The sequence below is a fragment of the Dermacentor variabilis genome, chromosome 2, assembly GCF_050947875.1.
Source record: "Dermacentor variabilis isolate Ectoservices chromosome 2, ASM5094787v1, whole genome shotgun sequence".
Classification (NCBI taxonomy): Eukaryota; Metazoa; Arthropoda; class Arachnida; order Ixodida; family Ixodidae; genus Dermacentor; species Dermacentor variabilis.
Genome location: NC_134569.1, coordinates 176128011 through 176152511, shown reverse-complemented (window position 1 = coordinate 176152511; position 24501 = coordinate 176128011). Strand labels below are relative to the sequence as shown.

At 44.4% G+C, this 24501-nt stretch overlaps 1 protein-coding gene across 5 annotated transcripts in view; it reads left to right on the top strand.

Annotated features, from left to right (window-relative positions):
* LOC142572956 (proline-rich protein 5-like) overlaps window positions 1–24501 on the top strand; it is a 65804-nt gene that overhangs the window by 816 nt on the left and 40487 nt on the right. For 4 of the 5 annotated variants that reach the window (XM_075682435.1, XM_075682436.1, XM_075682437.1 and 1 more), the window contains exon 2: window positions 14991–15387. The exons of the other annotated variant lie outside the window; for it this stretch is intronic. In XM_075682435.1, coding sequence (XP_075538550.1) covers window positions 15077–15387 — 311 coding nt within the window. In that variant the 5' untranslated portion in view covers window positions 14991–15076. The remainder of the gene's footprint in view (window positions 1–14990; window positions 15388–24501) is intronic. 5 annotated transcript variants of the gene reach the window in all.

Genomic DNA, 24501 nt, shown 5'->3' with positions numbered 1-24501 from the left:
CGCCACCACTCATATATATATATATATATATATATATATATATATATATATATATATATATATATATATATATATATATATATATATATATATATATATATATATATATATATATACCACGTGTTTGATAGCCCAAACGAATAATAGGGTGACGTTAGATTTATCCATCAAATAGAGGTTCAATGGGATTCACAGAAAGATTTAAGCCCTTTGTGGAAATTCCCACCCCCTCGTTGTTCATTTGACGGGCAGACGCGCTTGTGAAATCTTGGGCATATAGGCATGCTCAAACCTAAATTCACTTTAATATTGATATCGTGAGACTCGGCAATGTAGTTACCGGCCCGCAGACTTACCTGTGTGCTGACCTACTGCTTGTGGTACATTCTAAAAAAGGAAAAGAGCTTGCGCTCTTGAACGCATATGTAGCAAACTTTGAAATTCGTTTGGCTTGCTGGCTTTTCGTTTCTTGAAGCTCTACGTTTCCTTGTTTGCTGTCAAGAAAATAATATGTATCGTTATAACCTAACGCAAAACTACCTTGCACAAATCGTGAAAGAAAGGAATAGCACCCAAGAGGAGAAGACGATTGTTGTTTGCATCATGTTACGCGCACTGTACGAAGTGCGCCCCTGCCGGAAATAGCTTGGTACACGACAATACAGTGTCATCTAGTTAATGGCAATTCTCGCTTTGATGAAACTTGTCTTCTTTTAGCGCGTGTTAGCATGGATATTAGGTTTGGCTCAAGGTTAGGTTAGGTTAGAAACAAGTTAAGGATGACTCGGTTTGAACGAAATGTTACTGAAGCTCCTGGATTCGGTGCGCGAATTTTAAAGCTTGTAATTCCCGTCGAGTGTACGTTTCAATTGGCAAACTACTGTATGGCTGAAAGGACAAGCCTCACACGGAATATGGCAGCATCACTGTGCGTAGAGTGTATTAGAATACGGTTGAGTGGGATGGGCTGTTGGGGTGGCGCATGCTTTGAAGGGAGGCGCGCGACGACGAAAAATACTGCGGTGGCGCTGCGATCGAACTGGATTGGGCCGCATCAAGGTCGCGCCGTTGGAAACTGCTGCCGATACTTTTCGGAAAGGTCACTCGTACTATTTCGCGTGCTGCTATATGCGTTCAGACGGCATGTATTTAAGCCGTAGAAGTAGGGGCCTTTCTTTCTCGTCTTTATTTCGTTTTATGTCCTTTAAATGCCGCTCAGGGATTGCGCGTGCGTTGCTGCCGTAGTGTCGGCTTTCATTCTACGGTGTTATTGTACGGTTCCCTTTGGAGAACAAATATTTTTCTTGTTCTTCAAGCAGCATGTACCACTCGTTTGTATTTTTCCCTAACCGCCGTGGTTGCTCAGTGGCTATGGTGTTGGGCTGCTGAGCACGAGGTCGCGGGATCGAATCCCGGCCACGGCGGCCGCATTTCGATGGGGGCGAAATGCGAAAACACCCGTGTGCTTAGATTTAGGTGCACGTTAAAGAACCCCAGGTGGTCAAAATTTCCGGAGTCCTCCACTACGGCGTGCCTCATAATCAGAAAGTGGTTTTGGCACGTAAAACCCCAAATATTATTATTATTGTATTTTTCCGCATATAGTTTGCCATCGGTACGTCTCGCAAAAGGCAGAAGAAAACAATTATAAACTTCCTGGTTGCCGCTTCAAAGAAATAAAACATATCTGACCCATGCTGTGCCCTTTACTCAGATTTACGGGAAGTATTAGAGAAAAAGAAAAAAAAAGGTAAAGTTCCACCCTATGAGTGCAACATTCCATTTGGGTTTTCGTCTAGCTCGCGTAGCAGAACACGGAATAATTGGTACGGGTTCTTTTATTGCGGTGGGACCTGGGGCGCCGAAACCAGCTTTAGGTAGCCATTACACATGCTAATGTTTGGCCCGTAAGCCGTGTTAATTTTTTTGTCCTGTCCATGCTTAACGAAAGAAGGAAAAAAATCGGCGCGGTAGGCTAATTAGTGGCCGCATAGTGGATATGGCGTTGCACTGCTAAACTCGAGCTCACGGGTTCAAACCAGGTCGCGAAATTCGATGGGAACGAAATGAAAAAAAAAAATAAATAAATCAGTCGTGTACTTCTTTTTAGGTGCATGCAAAGAACCCAAAGTTGTGAGAACGTAACAGGCTGCCTCACATCGCCATACGTAAAACACCACAATTTGTTTATTTAAGAAGAAGAAAAGGTAGCTGCGTCCTTCGGATTTTTTTAGGGGTGTAAACGAAATAAATTATTCTCGAGTCTGATTTCTGAAAAAAAACATGTTACGCTTATCTTATATATTATACCTAAATGTAATGCCGTTCCCAAGTGTACGTCCGCTTAACTAGGCAGCTTCTGTATTATAAACGGTTGCTTTCAGTTATCCGGTGCACTATTATAAGAACAATAATGAAGCAATCATAGAAACGGCATGCCTCATATACACGTGGAGATGTTTGTATATTTGCTGTGTTTGTTGGAGAAGGTAAGTGTGGTACTGAATTGCGCATCCAGTTTTAATGGATTGCAGACATGGTGATGCTGTCAAAAATATATTTTTTTCCTTGCCTGAATCAAGTTAGCAGATTTACAGGCTGCCCCAACACGGGGCGCTTATATTGAATGACAGCTACGAACTTGTTCAGCAGAACCGATTAGCACTCGTGCCTTAATTACCCCAGGAACTGGTGCAGCTCTGGGCAACAGCCACGATTCTACAGCAGAACAATCATTCGAAATAACAGTTCTCCTTTGCATCGGCCGCTCACCTTCGCGGCTTCAGAAGTGGTGTTATGCGTTACATTCGAATGGAAACGTCTATTTGATAATTTTGAATAGTGAATTATAAAGTCGAGTAGATCTGAATATCAAATACCATTCAATGTAACTACACGTTTTTACTTCAATTCGCCTGCCGGAACGTTGAAGGAGGTTGCCAGACTAGCCTCGGTAAAGATTTCCCGGTCTCAGCGATTCAGTCAGATTACATAGGCAATGCGTTCTCCCTAATACTGTTGTTCATATTATCACGTAGTAATGACGGTGAAGAAAGCAGCAAAGCTGGGGATGATGAAACTAGTGTTTCATTGGGTGAACTTGTGCCCTGAACGTAGGCTACACTCAAAAAACAGCGGCAGCGGCGAACACAGTCGGCAATCGTAGAAAATCTGCTAAGCGGGTCAAGTGCGTCGGCTTTTATACAGCAGTCATCGAAGGTACCAGAGTAATCGCTAGTACCCGCGTGTCTCCGAGAAAGTTCTACATCATTCGCGTGGCGCATACATGAAATCAGATTACACAAGGTTCGGTGACAACAGACAGCGGATATAACCGTCGATAACATTCGAGAAAACTTCCGATATATGCAGGCGCGTCCTGCGCTGTGCGATAACATTTGTTAGGCGGTGAAAAGTGGTCACCCGGGAAAGATAAAAAAGTACACGTGTCAATATTAACATCCAGTAATTGCCTTGATTCCTTTTCTCGGAAAGTCTATTGGTTTACCTGTGGCTGGCGCTGCTTTTAAAAGAAACACGCTTATTCCGGTCGAGAGTTTTCACTTTTTCAGTCAGTGCATCTAGAATATTTGATAATTTGTCTCTTACATATGGGCCGTCGATGTATATGTCTATGTGCGCTTAGATTTACATGGAAGTGCATTGGAAATCAGCATCTCTTCACGCCACGCAGTTAATAAACCAGTTAATAAAACTGTACTAGTGTTTTCTTTGATCATTGTCCTTGATCAATATTTTACCAACAAGAAGCGCGCGCAAAATGACACGATATCAATAAAATTCTCTTACGTAGCTTCATGTTGCAGACGGGCGGCTTCTGTGCCAAATGTTACGCGTTAGTTTTGGAAAACAATGTGAAAAATAGCAGTTCACCTTGCTAAAAGTACAATTGGTACCGGCCAAGAGGAGAGTCGCGCGCGCGCGCCCTATAGCAAGTAAGGGCAGACAAAAATTTCAGTGCATAGACATTCTGCGAGAAAAATTCGCCGTCCGCCAGCGTCTGTGCCACGACCGCGCCTTCTCTAAGAGACGACGCACTTGACAGCAAAATTGATGACGTCATGTTGTACAACCCGTGCCTGAAATATGTATGCGTAGCAAAGAGGATGTTAACATAAATTTGCAGTTGAAATAAAGCACTATTATGAACCTGTACGCACGTAATCGGTCTGAGCGCCCGCTGTGAAATTGCGTTGAACATGCCGCGAAGCGCGTCTCCACCCCAATGCAGTTCGCTCGCAGCGCCCTCGCTAAAATTTTCCACACGTGGCGCCTCAGCGGTAGAGCGCCGTTTGGCCTATTCGACCACTGTCTATGTACACTGTAGCCGTGCGGCACGTCTGCGTCGTGCACCCAGCCATTTCCAGCAGTAGCGCACTCCGTAGTGCGCGCAGCATCATCCTTATAGTTTTGGGACAAGTCGAAAGGTAGCGATCATTTCTTAGAGGATAGTTTCTTATTTGCTGCAATTCCACGTAACATATTTGACAGAGGTGCGGGGTATTGATCCGCGTACAAGCAGGGTGCAGCAACTCCCTACACCTCGAACAGTATACGTCGAAATTTCCCACGGTGGCGTGGCAACACGTCGCGTCAGCGCCTCTCCACCACTGGCAGTCGCCGGGCGTCCTACTCCAAAATGACTCGTGAACCAGACGAAACGACGCATTTATGGCGTCATTGGTGGCGTGTATAACAGAAGGGGAGAGAGGGAGTAAGCTCGCAAGCTAGACCAACTCCTCCTAGATAGCAGCCCTGTGCACTCTGCTTTATGACGTCATGCAACTGGGACCGAAATTTCCATTGCCAAGCCTGACGTGACAAAAGCGGTGACGTGAAAACTACGAAGGCTTGCAGGGGAGGATCCCCATTAGATTCTATGACAGTCGAGCAAGGTAGCATGACATCACAGTCGAAGTGCACAGGCCTTGTGCAATCTGGGAGACGTTCTCAAACCGCAAGTCACTCTTTCCGACGATATGTGAGCGTGATTTGTTCAGCAGCTCAGAAAAGGGCGCGGCCAGCGCACGTATGGACGTATCACGAACAATGCACCGTTTTCCTTGCGAATTCCTTTCTTTCGTCATCCTGCTTTGGTATTCTTAAGGTGTTTTCGTAGCGCCTTCAGCCGTGTAGCGTCACGCATTAAAAAGTGGAACAATTAGCTATGATCAATTTATTTACTTGTTTACTTTTATTTGTTTGCATGCCTTTTCGAATTAAGGCATTATTTAGTGGGGTGCTTATACGGGAAAATGTAATAAAAGAAGCAAGGTTACAAATGAAAGTTCAGTAAGTCAAAGGAGCAGCAATTCCGACTTGATATTTACTGACACATATTACTCGAAGGAAGGGGGAAATGTTAAAAAACATGAGCAGTTTTTATTCAGTTCTCTAATTTCTACATATGAAGCGAACATATGTATCAGGATGTTCCCATTAACACTAAATATTCTACCTGTTTTCTAATCTCGGTGAGGAGAAGCAACATGACAACCACTAAATGTTGCTTAAAGTTTCTCAAGCTGCCTTTCATCTGAGGGCTCTTAAAGCAGTCGGCGGAAACGAATTTGTCAATATGTGGATACTATTTCATCCACGTCACAGTAAGGAAATATAAAAACAGAGCTAACAGACACATTTGCGCACAATTTCCTCGTCGCTACTAGAGATGTAAGTGGCTCAAAAAAACATTGAAAATTTAAGGGGAAGAAACACGTTCTTCCTTCCTTTTTTTTCAACCTGGATAAAACTGAAAGAAAGAAAGCAGCTTCCCTGTGGAATTCTGTTGCGATGCGACTCTTTCGACGTATCTAAAAATTTAATTAGAAAAAAGTATATCGGGAGTCTCCGAAGCACCTGGAACCGGCCACGTGGTGGCAAGCACTTTGTTTCAACCAACCCTTCAACCCCCTCGCCTGTCGCGTACTGCAGATTCCCCCTTCTTCTACGGCATGTGAAAGAAACTGGTCCGAGTTTGCAAATTTGCACACCAAGCTATGCGACAGGCTCACAAGCGATCGAGTGCAAAAAGTTGTATACGCGCACTCGAACCTCAATGTCCGGAAGGTTTCGTCTGCTGCACAGCGAAGTGTTGACGCGTCAAGCGGGAATGAGTCAGACACAGATTGATGCAAATGTTGGTTTTGACGCTCTGATGTGCAATCAATGCCTTGACGTCAAATTGTGCCTAGATTTCGAGCGTGGAAGCTCTGCGGGACTTTTCTGGTGCAATAATGTAACAAGTATATTGTTGTGTGTGTTTGCGTGTGTGTCGCGTTTTTGATAGGTTTGTGCGCAATCGTCTTTTTTTTCAGTATTTTGGTATATTTATGTATAAAAAACACGAAAGAAACCAGCCTTTCCCATACCTCTCAAAAGTTAATGAGATTTTGCATCTCTAGTCTCTACTCAATAAGCTCAGTAAAAAGGTTGATCTCACTTTACGTATTTTATTCCTGTGAATGCACGGCGACAAAGGAAATTGTGAACGAATGGTGTGGCCCAACTAAGATAACCTCAAGTCCATGCATCATTAGATGTGTTTCATTCGCAGCGCAAAGGACTAGTGAGGATTGAACCAGAGGACACTGCTCTTGTGCCAAGCAGGATTGCGCAGAAACGTAGCCCCCATAGAACACTGTTAGTACCCTTATTATCCATGTTAAAACTCTTAGCACCCCTAGAACACATATGCGTGCCTAGTGAGATAATAAGCAGCAGCCTATCTTTATGTCTAATGCGGGACGGTGGCCTGTCCTTGCCATCTCCAATTACCCCTGCCATGCTCTAGCTGAGCCTTGCGCCTACAAATTGCCTAATTTCACCGCCCCTCCTAATTTTATGCTGTCCTTGACTGCATGTCCCATCCCTCGACACCCATACCCTAACTCTATCTTCCAACTGTAGTTCGCTGTATTCGGATTAAGCATTATTGTCCATGTTTTGCTTTCGCATAGATATTTGTTTGTTTGTTTGATTGTTACATTCCCCTACACGTAGCCCCTCTTAAATCGTACTACAATGCATGATACCTCTGTTTCCAAGCTTCGCAACCTCTGCAGACGAACCTTGCGGTTCACTCTGCGGCACATGTATAACAGTGTTATACGCAAATGAAGCGAGGTATCTGTGTTAAGGCTTCATCAATGCATGACAGCCTCCAATTGTTCACGTAGTCGCCACTGTTGCATTCCTCTTGTTCCTTGAAGGAACGTTCAAATGAACACAGTGCGCTTATGGGGACGAAACGAGGTATATCGTTCAGGGACGATTGCTGACACGCTGTCAGTGTAAAATGGCAGATCGCTTCCAACTGACAAATGGCGACCGTTCAAGGCTTTGGCATTGTCCTGCTCAGCACGACAGTGCTGTTTTGATGCCCGGTGGCCACACTTTGATGGAGGTGAAATGCAAAAGCGCTGGAGTGCCTAAATTGTGGAACGAGTTGCAGAAGCTCAGGTGGTCAAAAGTAACTCGAAGCACTTCATTGTGCGGCGCCGCTCATATTTGCACGATTTCACAGCGGCGTTTAGCTCTATGAATCAATCATACGACACTGCATGGCGTAGCGTCGCGTGTCCAGTAGAGGCTGCATTTTTAGTGCACCGAGCGCGCGCTTATTATGTGGCGGATGAGAAAATTTTAAAGCTGTCGATCGCTTGCTCATTTGTTTGTTTGCCCACTGGCTCTTTCGTTCGGGCTGTTCGCTTATATTGACACTCATTGCGGATGATTTATGCGCAATATTCAATTTACTTTTTGCTTCTTTTCTTGCTCACCAAGTCTCTTCTTACAACAATAGTGGCTTTTTGGTATCTAAGAAGTGTAACTTACAAATACCGCTCAAATTGTTTTTCTTAGAAGTGTCCGCTTAACTATAGCGAGGCTATTTCTCTTATGCCTCCGCACCCGCCGTGGTTGCTCAGTGGCTATGGTGTTAGGCTGCTGAGCACGAGGTTGCGGGATCGAATCCCGGCCACGGAGGCTGCATTGCGATGGGGGCGAAATGCGAAAACACCCGTGTACTTAGATTTAGGTGCACGTTAAAGAACCCCGGGTGGTCGAAATTTCCGGAGTCCACCACTACGGCGTGCCTCATAATCAGAAAGTGGTTTTGGCACGCAAAACCCCATAATTCATAACTCAATTCCTGTGCCTCCGCTTCGGAGTCTGCAGTTGCTATAAGCGACCAGTCATTACGCTTCCTACAAATGTTACTACAAGGAGCGCTGGCGCTGCCATCATTCAGGTACCAAAGATAGATGTGTAGCACACAAATTTGTCTCCTCGAGTCATTTAGGATGATTTATCGCTTGAAATTTCAAAGCAGTTGTATTTTTTCTAAAAAAAAGGACACTGTAATGTCTGCACACATGCATCAACAGTGTGAATTGTTGCATTTTCATCGCAATTCGTCGGTTAAGACGGTCGATGTGCAAAGGCACAAAGCCGTTTCAGTCGAGAAGGACAAAGCTTAAGTAGATTCACGTATTGGCTATTATTGCCACGCTACATGAATTTTCACGCGTACAATTCCCATAGACAGTAGCCCCAGAGTTCGCTCTCGTACCTCTTTGTTGGTAACCTTGTGGTTCCAGTATGCGAAGGAGTTGACTGGACGCTGGTGGTCCACGAGGCGTATGTTTAGCGTCAATGGTATGCGAAAGAATCTCGAGCGCATTGTATTGTGCGCAGCACAAATTTTGAACGTCCGCGAAAATGGCGTTTTTATCTTTCGGCATGGATGTGATTCATGTACTTACTGATTGAACCAGACATGGCATAGGAGGCAGCTGGGCGATAACAGTGCGCGATCGCGGAAAGGGAAATGGCGCGACGACAACACGCATTCAATACGCCAGTCATGCGTCGCGTGTGTGCGCGCGTGTGTGCGTGCGTGCGTGAGCCTGACCTGGACCTGGGAGACTTGTGGTGTCTTCGTATGGCCGCAAAATTTTGCTATCGCCACTCACACATGCGGGACAGAAGCGAAAGCATAGGGGAACATCCGCCTAATTCTGCCAGCGCCACTGCCGGTGGCCGCGGCTGCTTAGTTTAGGTGTCAAACATGGCAGCGATGCTGCGTACGTGGGGCATAATCGTCATTTCTATTAGCGGAGGGAGAGTCAATTCTCCTTCGCCAACGCAACAATGGGAACCGGTAGGGTCGCATGACCGGAAATCGACTATATTTCACTTCTGCTCTTATGGCTATACTACGAGCGCCGCTCAGTGCTTTGATTTGGATTTATGTGATCGGAAAAGACCAAGCTGAACATGTCGCTCATATATATATATATATATATATTTATATATATATATATATATATATATATATATATATATATATATATATATATATATATATATATATTTCTTACTGCAGAACTGGTTAGTGAAGGTGCATTAGCTGATCTGGTGCAGTTGCTAATAACTTTCAGATATTGAGTGGTGCCCTCTCGTGCGTGACTTCAAATGGAGATATCCGTCGTGCTACAGAGTTCTTAAAATATGAAAGAACTTTTGTGTTACGGCTTTCATTCTAAAGGAAAAAAAAATATATGTTAGCTTTTCCGCATCATAAATACCTTTTTTTATCGAAATTTTGGCTTACAATACAGAACTTTGTTAGAGAAAAGCAAAACTTTCAGTACCCTTTGTTTGAGCCCTAATGTTTTGTGTCGTTCGCGAAGGACGGTACGCTGAGGAGCGAGAGGGAGACAAGTCAGCTGAATCGACCTCATTATCATCTTCTACCATGAAGCTAACTGCTTGCCTGTTACCGCCGAAAGGCTGAGCCATGAGTTCTTCGGCCAACACTCCTCTAAAGCTTGCGGTCTTACGATTAGTGTGTTGAGCATCGATGTTAGTGTTTGTGTGCGAGCTAGGGCATTAAGAGAGCGTGCGCGAAGTGGTATGGAAGGCCCCACCCTCGCCGCAGTGAAGTCTGCTACAATATGACGTGATGCAACACAGAAAGTAGTAACATTTCATGTTGGGCTCGTTGCTGAAATATACGTTTTTGAATATGGGTCCGAGTTGACACACACATACAAGGAGAGAGACAATTGGACAAGTGAAGGTACTCATCTCATGCGTGAGGTGTACATATTGATGTCGCTAACTTAGGGGACACTTAAGCTTTGCATTTAAGAGAGGAGAGCGATAATATTCAAAGATCCCTGACTGCTTCTCATGCTTCCCGGCAACTGGTGTTTATGTAATTGTTATGTTTACCGGGAAACGGTGGCAGGGAACGCACTGTACTAAGGCGAGCTTTCTGGTAGAAACGTGGCCCCCTGCGTGGGATCCGGGTGCGCGGAGTCTAGCGCCATCTGGATGGTGTTTCAAAGAACCATGCGCGCGGCTGTATGAATGGTAGAAAGGGTGAAAATGGGTTTTTGTATGAGTTTCCGCGTAACAGGGTTATGTTTTCTCCTATATTCAAGTTACAATGCGACGCTGTCACGTCTGTAGGTTGTGTGTAAGTAACACTTTATGATTCTTCCTACATATTTTATTTGAGAAATTCAATTAGCTCAGTAACTTCTTTGCGCTACATGGAGGGTCTGCGTGGTTGCGTATGCGTGGTCGGTTCCGATTTAATTTGTAACGCTACGGGGACGCTGTTTTCCAACTTGCTAGTGCCTAAGGCGTCGCGCTGTTCAGGTGGAGGTCGCTGCGCTGATGCCGGCCGCGGCGGTATCAGCTCAGAGCGCAAAAACGCTCGTGTAATTTGCTTTAGATGCAGGTTCAAGAATCACAGGTAGTGAAAGTTAGCTAGGAGTTCTCTACTGCGCCGTTAAATGTTGATCAGATCGCGCACTTGGCACGTAAAGCTTCAAACTTAATTTATGCAAGGTTGCGGCCATTGTAGGCAATGCACGTGGCCTGATGTCATGTAAGGCTCTTTTCTTCTCACAATTTTGTGCAGGTGGTGCAAGTGTAATGTGTTTGTTGTGATCGTTTTGGAGCTTTACTTATTGTAGGAACTTTTTTTAAGCGTCCCACCTATTCCATCAGATTCTTTGACTCTACATGAAAGGCGCAGTTTAGGTCAAGCAGCTCTTCTAAATGCATAAGCATTTCTATGCCTACCCAACGAGAAATTTGTCCGTCACGTAAAACAATGAATCGCTCATACCTCCGTAAGCAAGAAAAAATGCAGTGCTTTACACTCACATAGGCCGAGCTACAAGCGCTCAGAAAAGTGAAGCGAACAATGCATACATTCATTTAAATCGCCCATACAATACACAGATCAGCATGCGTTTCTAGAAGCAAGTTTAAAAAACGCATGCGAACAATCAATGAAGAATTGCATACCCTGCTCTGCAAATGTATCGGCGGTGTTGCAACAGCTTCGGTAAATTAACCTTAATTCACCTTAATTTATTATTTATTTATTTATTCGGTATACCTACATCGCCTGTACGGCATTATCGTAGGGGGGTTAAAATACAGGTGGTCGAATTTCCACGACGAAAAGCCGGCGCCGCGGACCACTCCAAGTGCCTGAAAGAGCTGCAGAAACAGGAGCCTTAAGTGCGTGGTCCTCATGTCGACACCGGAACCCTTCTGTAATTAATACAGAAGGTTGTTAGTTCATCCCCTACCAGAGGTCAGGGGTTCGCGTACCTAAGTTAAGCCTATATTAATTTACTGTGCCTAATTAGCTTCACTTTAATGAACACCGATGGTCGTGGGTTCGAGTGCCTTTATGAGCTCTCTCTTAATTAAACCTGCCTTACCATGTTCGCTATCGACCATGATAAGTGAACGACTGAAGAGGGTTGATAAGGGTTTATACTGAACTGATGATGTTCCATAACAATGATAATAACACCGGGCTACCTGGAGATGAGCAAGTAGCACAGTCCTTACATATACTTAGAAAACCGGAGGAGTCTCGGCGTGAATATTCTTTTTCGGAGTTAATATTCGTCAACAGCTAATAAATTGCATTTTGTGTCGTGAAGTAATTCGCCAAAAACATATGTCGCATATTTTAAACAATAGTTTATTTACTGTGCACGTAATGTCGACCTCTTCGAGCAATTCAATTCAGGGATTAGCTTTGTGCTATCTTCCACAGGCAATTTTTGCAAATTCTGCGTACCGTAATATATATATATATATATATATATATATATATATATATATATATATATATATATATATATATATATATATATATATATATATATATATATATATATATATATATATATATATATATACATATATATATATATATATATATATATATACATATATATATATATATATATATATATATATATATATATATATACATATATATATATATATATATCATGAGAAGCCAACAAACCCTGACACCAAGGACAACATAGGGGAAATTACTTGTGCTTAATGGAATGAAGAAAGGATAAATTAATGGAAATTAAAGTGGATGAAAAAATGCCAAATGCGAAGGTTGTGGGTTCGGTTCCCACCTGCGGCAAGTTGTTTTTTAATCCACTTTAATTTCCATTAATTTATCCTTTCTTCATTCCATTAAGCACAAGTAATTTCCCCTATGTTGTCCTTGGTGTCACTGTTTGTTGGGTTCTCACGATATGACTAATAAAAATCGCGCCCCACGGTTAACCCCCTTTCTTCTCGTTTATTACATAACGAGGGTCTCGAATCCGGTAAAATTGATGCCTTCGGGTAGCATATGTGGATTTATTTACCAGTTGCCTTCACCCAAAAAGATCACGTTCTCGTGACGCCTGCGGCAACAAGGACGTTCCACGTCCGCCGCCAAGGTCTCTGAGTGGTGGCGCTGGCTAACACTCCCAGGGTTTTACTAGTACACATAAATACTCAAGAAAGTGGATGGGGAAACAGCGCCGCGGTAGCTCAATTGGTAGAGCATCGCACGCGAAATGCGAAGGTTGTGGTTTCGGTTCCCACCTGCGGCAAGTTGTTTTTTCATCCACTTTAATTTCCATTAATTTATCCTTTCTTCATTCCATTAAGCACAAGTAATTTCCCCTATGTTGCCCTTGGTGTCAGTGTTTGTGGGCTTCTCATGCTATGACTAATAAAAATCGGGCCCCTCGGTTAACCCCCCTCCTTCCCGTTTATATATATATATATATATATATATATATATATATATATATATATATATATATATATATATATATATATGTGTATATATATATATATATATATATATATATATATGTATATATGTATATATATATATATATATATATATATATATATATATATATATATATATATATATATATATATATATATATATATATATATATATATATATATATATATATATATATATATACAGCACCGGGTACTGCTGCGTCAAAAGAAACGCAGAAAAAAACACTTTGAATCAAACAGTCCGTGTCTGTCGCCATACAGAAACAAAGCTAGCACACGTCGTGCTTCTGCGTTCGGGCGCACTTTCCGTAGTCGTCCCCACGCTACTCCACAGCGTATGACTGAGTCGCATAACTGCGCTCTGTGCTGCAGCAGATGACAGCGCCTATGCAGAAACAGGTGGGAGGCGATTTTTCTTTTTCGTCATATGCGCTAGTTCCCATTGCAATTAAGATGGATACCGACACGAATTTCGGTGTTCACAATGCCAGGGCATATCGCCAGGCCTTGGTTTTCGTACACATGAAAAAGTTCGAGGTGGGCAAAATAATTCCTGAAACCCCTGCACTACGGCGCTGACCACAGCCAAGTATGCAGCTCTCGGAGCAGTATACCGCACAATCTAATCAAATCCCCTTCGAGTTGCCTCTGGTAGAGATACAGGCTCTACTGCACATTCGGCGCTTCTAAGCTGAGACGTTGCATAGGAACGTTGCAAGGAACAACCTGAAGAATGTGGCAAAAAGGTAGGACGTGCTCATTGTGTTTTCTGGGCCGCGAAATCTTGCTGGGTTGTGCCCACGCATTTCGGGACCTCCGAAGAAACCTGCCTGAGTAAAGAAGCATACCATGCCTACGGCCCATGTGCCGTTGGCGTTCTGTACGAGGCGCCGCTTAAGTGCGGAGGAGGTAGTACATATCGGACAAACCGGCGGATGCGTCAACGATCGGGCGCGGGACCGCGAGCACTCTGTAGCTAAAAAAGCTTTTAATTTTCCAATGCACTGTAGGTCCGGTCCGTCGGAGCCATTTCTTTCTGGTTTTAGAATTCTAGGCAGGAGTGGCAATACTTTGGCCAGAGAAATAATGGTGGCACATCATATTAGAAAGAAATGAAGTGCTTGTATTAGCGATAGATCGGTTGCATTGCTTAGCAAAGAAAAGCAGTTTTTAGAAAAGATGCTGTAATCTATACGCTTCTTGATATGATCCATTGGTTGGCTTGATGGGCAGTGTGGTTGCGCGATCCTAGTCTGCTGTGTACCTAAGTAGGCGAAGATTTCAGAATAAAATTTAGTTGCGAGTTAGCGCTTCTCCGGCGCTTCTCTGCCTATCTTCTGTCCCGTCTTAGAATAGCGCTTACCAGTACTCTGTTGTTAAACTTTTTTGCTCATAGCTCACATTGTAATTATTTTCATGCTTATATATTTTACGCAGTTTACAGCAACCCGCTTTTACGCACTCTTACCAGTAGTATTAAACCTACAGTTTCCAATTCGTTTGGTCATTTCATACACAATACACACACAATTCGTTACCATATGTCAAGGCCCTGTTCGGCATTAGCTGGCTCTTGCTCCACTAAATACCACGCGTCATCATCTACGGTCTTTCTTCTTGATAATGGACTCTATGTTTTTGTTTCTCTTTGCCACCATTTCTTCTTTTATGAAGCAGCAAAGGTAGACTGTATATCTAGTTCAGTGAAGGCACGGCGTCAGCGATAATATGCTTTGCTCTCGAGAAATTTCAGTGCAACCGGCTCAAAGAGCAAAGCCACCGACGCGTTGCCTCTTCCCCTTATCTCGCAGGACACTTCTCGGGAAGTACTGGCTTAACAGGGGAGAAGCGATTCGACGCGTTCGTGTCATCGCTGGCTCACTGCCAGCAGCACCGAATGATGTCGCACCTCCTCCACAGAAGCTTCCGCACGCACCGTCGCACGCACAGCACACCTGCGGCAGGCATGGTGACCTCGGTGACCGACAGGAGCCCGAGGAACACGCTGCCCGCGTCGAGGGCTGCGCTGACCGATGTTCCGGAGCACGAGGAACTGCGCAGTCGCGGCAGGAGGCACGGATCGCTCGGCTTCGTGTCTGCAGCGGGTACTCTGCCTGGTTCAGTTCAGGAGGCGAAGGTTTGCCTCACGAAGTACGCGCCGCTGAACGCTTCGGAAGGTGCTCTGCCCAAGAACCGTGACTGGCTCCGGTAGGTCTGCGAGAAAGAGTACTCGAAATTTAAATCTTTGCCAAAACTCGGATTTAAACCACCTCAAGGGCTGTATAGTGTTCTGGATTGCACGTGACGCTACGCTGGTTGTTGATGATTTCAGATTATTAGCGCAAATCAAGACACAGACGAGATCAGGAAATGTGCCCTTTTTATTCAAGCTTAGCCACTAGACACTCAATACACAAAAAGCCCTCCAGTAGGGGAAATATAACACGTTATTGGCCTGTCGCTTGTCTAGTTTTGTCATGGTTTCAGAGCAAAATAAGACAGACAAAGAAGAGCAGGACAGGCGCCACACCTGTCATGCTCGTTCATGTCTTAGCTGGCGCTGTTTTAAAACGCTGGGTGGTTTTTTCGCCTTGTAGAAATATCAACAATAATGTCTGCGAACATCGCGGCAGCTCACATTTTTATTTCTCGCTCTACAAGAAGGCATAAAGTGGCCCAGGGTTTTACGATCGTTTTGTAGCCTGTCCGTCCTTTATTCGGTATCCGCAATGAAAACTGATATTTCGAGTATAATTTATGTGAACCTGACCGTAAGGCTGAAAACTCGGGATCCTCTCAACCTTCGCCTCCTTATGTATGCATGCGGTGTCTTTTTTGGCCGCAGCCTAGGGTTTCGTGCATTTTTCGTTTAAGTCAACAAAACTGCGTGATCACAAACTATCATCATCAGCAACAACGTGAGTGTCTTCTTCCACACCTGGCTCTGTTGCCGCTGATCATTCCAACGTAAAATGTCACTTCTCTTCGCTCGTCCTAATGGGGAGGTCGCGCTAGGATTCTTTTTTAATTTACGGGAGTTTTACACATTTATTGTCTTACGCGACGGACAAATTTCTTGTTCGGTAGGCATAGAATTGCTTCCGTATTTAATAACAGGTGACAGGAGAATGTGTTTACCTTTCCTCACGATTTCCACCGATCTGGAAAATAAATATGTTTGTACCTTTGTAGAAAATTCCGTGTCACCTCTCTGTCGTGTACTTAACATCTTCGTCGGCCATTCACCTTCACAGATCAGAATGGTTCTTAATTTTATATCAAAGTTCGTGTTTTATATGGGTTTTCATCTTTCTCTCTGTGAGAGTAGTGGTTACATCACTGTAATAAAAGAACTGAAATATGAGATTTTCCCTGCCAAAACCACAATCTGATTATGAGGCACGTCGTAGTGCGGGACTCTGTAAATTCCCACTGCTTGTAGTTCTTTAAGGTTCACCTAAATCTGAGTGCACGGGTGTTTTCGCATTTCGCCCCTATCGAAATGCGGCTGCCGTGGCTGGGATTCGATCCCGCGACCTCGTGCTTAGCAACCCAAAACTATAGCCACTAAGCAAGCACGACGGGCAGTGTATTGTAGTAATTCGTATGATTTTGGCGGCTTGATGAATGCGAAGAAATTTTTATAGCTACACAGGCTGCAAGAATTCAAATACTGACAGCCCTCTGGCGCATGCGAATGTAAGGCACTCTTATTTCAGACATGTATTATGGGCTGGTGTCGCGCCCTGTGCGCTTGTGAAATCTGCGAAGTTCTCACTATGCATTGGCAAGTGGTCGTCCTTTGTCAAGCCGCCTACACTTTCGATGACTGCCAAATACATTAACTATCTGGGCTGCTGAATGATACCACCTGTTTATTTTAGGCATTCTTAGGGTATGTGAGATGTTTTTCTTTCTTCGTTGCTCGTATTGTTGTTCTTGCCTTATATGTCTTCTTTATTTGCCATATTTTCACACTTTGTGCTCGCAAAGTAAGCGCCTCTATTGGTGGCCATCACCTTGTCATGCTCGCCCTATATGGCCCCGTCTTTCACACTCTTTTTTTGGATGAACAGCATTGGTCTTGCTGAATATGGTCTGCTGAAATTTTAAAGCGACAGCTTTTGCTTACCACCACCGTTGGAGGCGTAATAATGCCAGCGCCTTATTAGATAATATCATGGGCTTGTCATTTCATTAATTATTAGTAGTAGATTTAACCATTGAAGAAAGCGTCGTCAGGTCTGGAAACCGAGGTACCATTTCATCACCAGTGTTACTTTGCCAAGGCCACATCTCTATAGAGCTAGTGGCGTCAATTGCTGTTTTAGAATTATCGGCCAATGTGTGACACCAAAAGCAAAAGTGCGTAACAAACACATGTAGATCCAACGTACATTTGGAAATCTGTTAAGAGAAGCATAGAGGTGTCTTTCCGATCGCGAATGAAGCCTGCGAATACACGCAAAATGCCTCGAGCCGCCAGCCAGCGGCAATTTCACGTATATTCGCGGGCGTCTTCCGTGCTCGGAAAAACACTTTAATGTAGCACGTATTGAGCAACAGAAAGCTCTATCGGGAGCTTTTTTTTTTGCTCTACAATTCTCTCATTGACCATTTTCATCTAATTATAGTATTCGAGAAGTTGAAATATTAATTCAGACTAATTATCTGACTAGGCGCCATGGAGAAATACCGCCGCCCAAGCACTCCGTACAGATGGTAAACCAGCGAAGCTGAAACGTGCGGCCCTTGTGTTTATCACTAGGTTAATCCGGGCGCTTCATTAAACGACGGCTTGCTAGGCTGCCTGATTGTCGGGACTGGTGGCGTCATGTGCACAGGCGACCACGCCTGTGCACATGCCTTGCGCATCTGTGGCTATAAGGTCATGCGCGTTAGAGGCGCGGCTGTAGCAACAATTGCGGCAGATGCATGGGCTGTGCGGTGACCGGGACGTCGCTTGTATCGGCGTAGTGCGGTGTCGCATGGAAAAAAAAAAAATATATATATATATATATATATATGTATATATATATACACGAATTCATAACGTATGCAACCCATGTATTATGCTTCAAAACAACTTCGCTGGTAGTCCATCTCCATATGAATGTTGCAGCCTCACGAATTTTTTTGCTAACCATGACGATATAAAAGCAGCGCGCGGTGAAGCCGAAAAGGCATAGGGGAAAATAATCACCTGTGGCTATAATTGTGGTATAGAAATTAATGAAGTGAGAATAAAAGTGGGCGAGAAAGATAACTTGAGGGGGGGGGGTGTCTCCGGTGGGGACCGAACCCGTAAGGTTCGCATTACGCGTGCGATGCGCTGCCAGATGTGGTACAGCGACGGAGATAAACGCGAAAACTGGCAAAAAGGAACGCGTCCCGCTTAGTGTTCACATCTGCCTTTAGCTGACGTTAGCATCGGAAAAAGAGAACGTGAAATGAAGTTAACTGTTTTATTTATTATTCTTTTCTGCTAAATTTCAAAGAAAGACTGCGTATATAAGAAAGTATGGTTTGCGACTTATTTTCTTGGGTTACCTAGCTGAAAGCCAATGACACGCTAGATGGCGCAGATGGGTGCGCATTCGCCAGACGCACCACCGAAGCGAGGGAGCCCGGATGCGCATGCGAGAGTTCGGCTATTCGGTGGCCCGTCTGTCTTTTCTTTTTATGTAGCTTTGGTGTCTTGGGCTCTCGGAGCATCTTTACGTTCCTGCCGCACTTCGACTCTGCACTCCTGTGGTATTTGAACTCTGCAAGGTGCGAAATTTAGAATTAGCGCGGCATTTCAAGAAATTTAGGCTTCGGGTGCGCCGGCCGCGCGAGCCACTGTGACGCAGTCAGTAACAACAAAAAAAAAAAAAAGCAGCTAGCGCACTATGGAGCAGCTTGTTTGGCTTCTACTGAATCTTACCGTTTACAGGTATTAAAGTTTTTTACGACCCTTAATATCATTGGGAATTATTTCGGTACATTTGTTGCTGCTCGCTTACTCCAGTGGGCGGAGTAGGGTTCCCATTGTCTTCTCGGCGCCGGAGAAATTGCGCGATTTGCCCAGCAGCGAACTGTGCCAGTAGTTCACAAAGGTGCCCAAAAAAGCACGCTACGCACTTTGTGTACTGCGAGACGGAGGTGTTTTACCATATACGACTCTCCTATGGCAAGTGTTACATCGGCAAAACTGCTCGATGCTTTAACCAGCGTTTGATTTGGGGTCGTTTGGATGACGATTGCCAAGGGTGTCTGTGAACTCCAGCGTTCACTGATACCTCTATACATAAAATTTTTAGGGTCAAAAAGAGAGAGTGTTGTTTGAGGCATTTTACATGAAAGAAGGAAGGAGAACGTTGCATTAGCACTGCGTCACTTAACTTGTAAAAGAGAAAAAAAAAAGGAGATATGCGTGCACATAAAGCTTCGAACTTCGCGGGCATGAACAGCGTGAAGTATGCTCTTGTGTCCTTAATGTGTTCTTAAATGTGCCCTTAATCCGGCGCAGATCACACTGCTCCGTAGTGTTGCACGACATCTGTTGTGATTTCGCGTATAATATGCGCTGTGGCTCGAGTTTTTTCTAACGTTTTTTTTTTTCGCAGGAATTGCTGCCAGTGTATTTTTTCCGCGAGTAAAGCTGAGTTGAATCAGTTCAAGTTCGGCGATTGTCCTCCGTGCATTTTGTCTTTGTCCTTTCGGTACACTTGCTGATTTAACCATTTTTAAAGAAGCCAGCAACCTACGAGCCCACCTAAGTGTCTTAATAGAACCGAGCTCCACGACCCAATTACGCGCGCCTCAGCGCCTGGATCTCGATCATTTACCCTCTCGGAAAAAGCGATAGAGGTCTACCCGAAAACCCCGGCGTTATTGATGCCAAAAAATCCGCGCTCCTTGGAGAGCGCCAACAAGGACGTACTTCTTGTAAGTGCGCGGAAAAATGGACAGGTAACCTGAACGGTTGGCGCCGTTGATTAGAATAGCGACTTTTTTTCGTTACATGTCCCGTATACCTTACAGTTGACACATACACAAGTACACAGCTTTAATTGCTTCCCAATGGCTTTCATCATCCATTAAAACAGTGGGGGCCTGATCCATAATCTAGGTGGCATCAACTACATCATGAATAACTTTTCGCTAGTGGCATTCTGCCTTCAAGCAACAAACCTAGGGCCGAAGAATAGTCAAATTCTCAGAGGCCTTACCGTGTCCGACGGTACCATGAACACTCTAGCAGTTTGTCGGGAGGAGTCGTCATACTCGAGCAGGGCGGCACTCCTACCCAAAATGTTCAATTGAATACCTCTTTGGAGGCTGTAGCCCTCACTGTTCTATAGCATAAAAACATCACCATTTGTTCACTGTGTATTCGACCCCACAATCATTCTAGTACTTGACAACTGGAAAATCTTAAGATACCAGTTGCCGCAGCCGTTTGTTTTAGTTGGAGGTTTTAATGCCCGTTGTGCTCTTTGAGTTAGCGCTATAACTGACCAAAGAGGGCAGCATAGAAAAGCTTTTATTTTATCTAATAACAATTGTCTTTTAAATCCAGGGGCGCCAACCTATTTTTTGCCTACTTCATGGAATTATGGTGTCCTGGATTTAGCCTTTAGCTCACTATGGACTTTTTACTGATTTTAAATGGGATTTCCTGGACAACGCATATGACAGCGATCATTGGCCTGCTACCGTCAAACTCGCATCATCCCGACCCGTTATACAGTTTAAAACGCGTCGCTAAAGAATAAACCTTGCTAAGTGGCCACGTTTTGTGGAACATGCAAAACTCGAGCAAGTCTTCTCAAGTGAGCTAAGCGTTACCGAAATTAACGAAAGGTTCATTGCGGTTTTACTTACAGCGGCAGAAAATCTAATCCCTCCAGCATCCAGCCTTGTGCATAAGAGAACTTAATCTCTGCTGGATACTTGAGTGCGTAGATGATAACGAACAATAAAATAGAACCTCGGGAATCTTGCGTAGAGACGCGACCTATACAAAGCTCCTATGTATCAAAGAGGCTGACTTCAAACCACCATTTATACAAAAGCAGGCGTAGAAATCTTCACGGAGGAAATACACATCATCAATAAACAATTCAGGGAAATCTAAACGAATGTGGGAACAGATGAGGAAGTTTAAGGCGATTACTCTTATTACACAATACCGCTACTTACAGGTCCGAGCACACATACTACGCTAAAAGAACAGACTGACATACTTGGTGAACACTTTTATGTCTCCAGCGTAGTAAATTATTCAAAGAAAATATTAAAATACACTCTGATGAAAAACAGGTGCTGCCTGCTACGGGCGCGCCAAGTTAACTGTATAATACTCCGCTTACACAGCAGGAATTAAATAGTGTACCTTCTGCAGATTAAAAAGAATGCCGGCACATCTATCCCAGAAAGTTGTATAGTCTGTCCTTGAATTCTTCAGCATAAACTGGGAACCTGGGGTAATGAAGCGTAGAAAAAAGCAATAGTAGTTCTACTTCTAAACGCTGAATAATCCCTATCATCCGAAAGCAGCTACAGACCCATTGCTGTGACAAGCCGTTTGGGAACATCACATGGAATCATTTTTAATATGAGGCTCTCATTTATTTTAGAATCAAGAAGCCTAACGGAGACTCACTAGTGCCGATATAAAAAGGGCTGTTGAAACACTGACCTTCTTAATTGTCCATCTAGAACATAAAATTCAATGTGCATTTTTACACAAGCAACAGTGTCTTGCAGTTTTCTTTGATGTAGAAAAGAAGCCTATAGTACCACGTCGAGATGTGGCATTTTAGGAGGCCTGGGGCGCTATAATGAAAAACTATTCCAAACTTTTCTACTCCAATTCTGCAATCAGCCCTCCGCAATTGGTCAAAATCTTTTTTGGACCCCACTTCACCTGTCTGTCACGCGACGTCACGAAAATCGCGATAGCTCCCAATGTGCTATACGGTATAGACACTGATTATGCATGATTTGACCGAACCAAAGAAAAATAGTTATTTCTGACCAACGCCTTTCGCCATTAGCGCTCGGCTATTGGTCAAAAGTTTTCGGGCTGCAAACGCTTCACCTGCCTGTCACGCGACGTCATAAAAGCGCAAGAACTCAACGCGTCAAAGTGACGTGTACGCGTTAAAGATGCATTACAATGCCGAACCAAACTGATTTTTTTCTGAATAGCCGCAGGTTGCCCGTTCTGAACGGAATAAAAGATGACTGTCGCCGATCACTCAGGCGCTGGCTACTCGCACATGCCGGTGCGATATCTTTGCGACATCTTTCTGCCAACTCTTCTTTGGTGAGGATCCGTTTTAGCATCATTCTTAAGGTTCTGTTGCATGCCGCTTCGATTTGATTTTCGACCAGCCACCGCAAGCTACAAGTGAATTTTGCTATTCCTGGAATTACAAAAAAAAAGCCAATCATTCATCGCCGGCTCTGAAGTAACTTACGGTCCTATCACTGCACCAGACGTATCATGACCACATAAACATATGTACCGATGGTTCGACCTCACCCACCAGCTCAACTGCCGCATTGGTCGTTCCAGCTAAGCAGGTTACAGTTAGAATAAATTGTGACACATGGCTACCTCTACGTCGGCAGAACTTGCAGCTCTCGATGCCTCTATGACGTAAGTCACCGAAGAGCCAACAGAGAAATGGGTCGTATTTTGTTATTCTAAGGCAGCTCTTCACAGTATTACGTCTCCATTACACCATAGAACTTATGAACATTTGACATCTGACATCAGAGAAGAGCACCACCATGCTTTGGAAAGAGAGCGCAACATCATATTTCAGTGGATTCCTGCTCACTGTGGCGTCGTCGACAACAGCCTAGCTAACAAGGTTGCACGGTCTGCCCACGAAGATACCCAGACGCGCCTAACACCGTTGGGAAGGTCAGACGCTGCCAAGGAACTTCGCCTACTTGCAAGCAAAAAGTCACAAGTCACAAGAGTTCAAGTGCCTTCAATTGCCGATAACATAAACTGGACCCCACGCAACGGCTACAACTGCCATCTAGCCTCTCCCGCTGCGAAATAACCTTGCTTTGCCGATCGTGGCTGGGAGTGGCGTTCACGAACGCATACTCCTATCGTTTGGGAATGGCCGAGCGCCCGATGTGCGACTCCTGTGGGTGCGAGGAAACCATCGAGCACCTATTGTGTAGCTGTCCTCGCTACGATGTACAACGCTTTTCTCGGCGGGCAACTTTAGACGGACTGGACTAAAGACCGTTCACCCACTCCAAGATACTCGGACCGTGGCCACACCCGTCACTGGCACAAAAAGCGATTCATGCAGTAGTACAATACTGGAAGTGCGCCGGCTTAAGAGACCGCCTATAGTGTCCCTCTCACACGCAGTGAGTGCTTACTCTCCCCCTTATTTCCTCTTTCTATTCCCCTTCTTCCATCCCCATTGTAGGGTACAAAACCGGGTGCTCTTCTGGTTGACCTCCGTGGCTTTCCTGTTATTGCTTTCTCTCTCACTGCAAGCTAAGTAAGGGAAAGCGGGCCAATCGCAGACGCCGGCACCACACTCTTCATCCTGTTATCGATTTTCAGTGCAGTGGCTCGGCCCCATTGAATCCCTCTCCGCTTGAGCGTGCTCCTCGCCTTTTGCCAGCCAATTAGATAAGACAAATCGCTCAGTGTAGGCAATGTTATTCGTTTTTCAAGCAAACAAGCGTGACCTCCGATGAACGAGGGGAGCGTTTGATTGGTCTGTTCAGACAACCCTGCGGGTGACCGCCCGATGCTTGCGTCGTCGGTTACGCAAATTTGACGTCAGGAGATTGGAATAAAAACATATTGGACTAGTTTCAAATTATAGGGCGCCTGGCTGACATAGGAATGCGTGGTAAAATGCTGAACTGCCTAGCTGATTTCATGTCGAATAGACAATTTGAGGCACGACTTGGCGCAGTGCTTTCTCATACATTTAACGGAAATATGGCGTTCCGCAAGGCTTTGTCCGCAGCACGACACTTCTCACAGTAAAAATTAACTGTGTTAATAAGGTTGTACCGCGTCTGCTATGCATTCTGTATACCTCAACAATCTGCAAGAGGCTTGCCGCGCATCAAATTTGTGAATTTGTGAGACGCAAACTCAAATCAGAATGCATAGACTTACACAATGGGCTAACAAAAATGGCTTCTGCTTCTCCACCCAGAAGACAGTTACTGCTTTGTTTTTCTCAGGAACGAGGGCTGCACACCGACCCAGTTCTGATATTTAAGAACATGACACTGCCGGTCAAACAAGATTATAAATATTTAGGAGTGACCATTGAC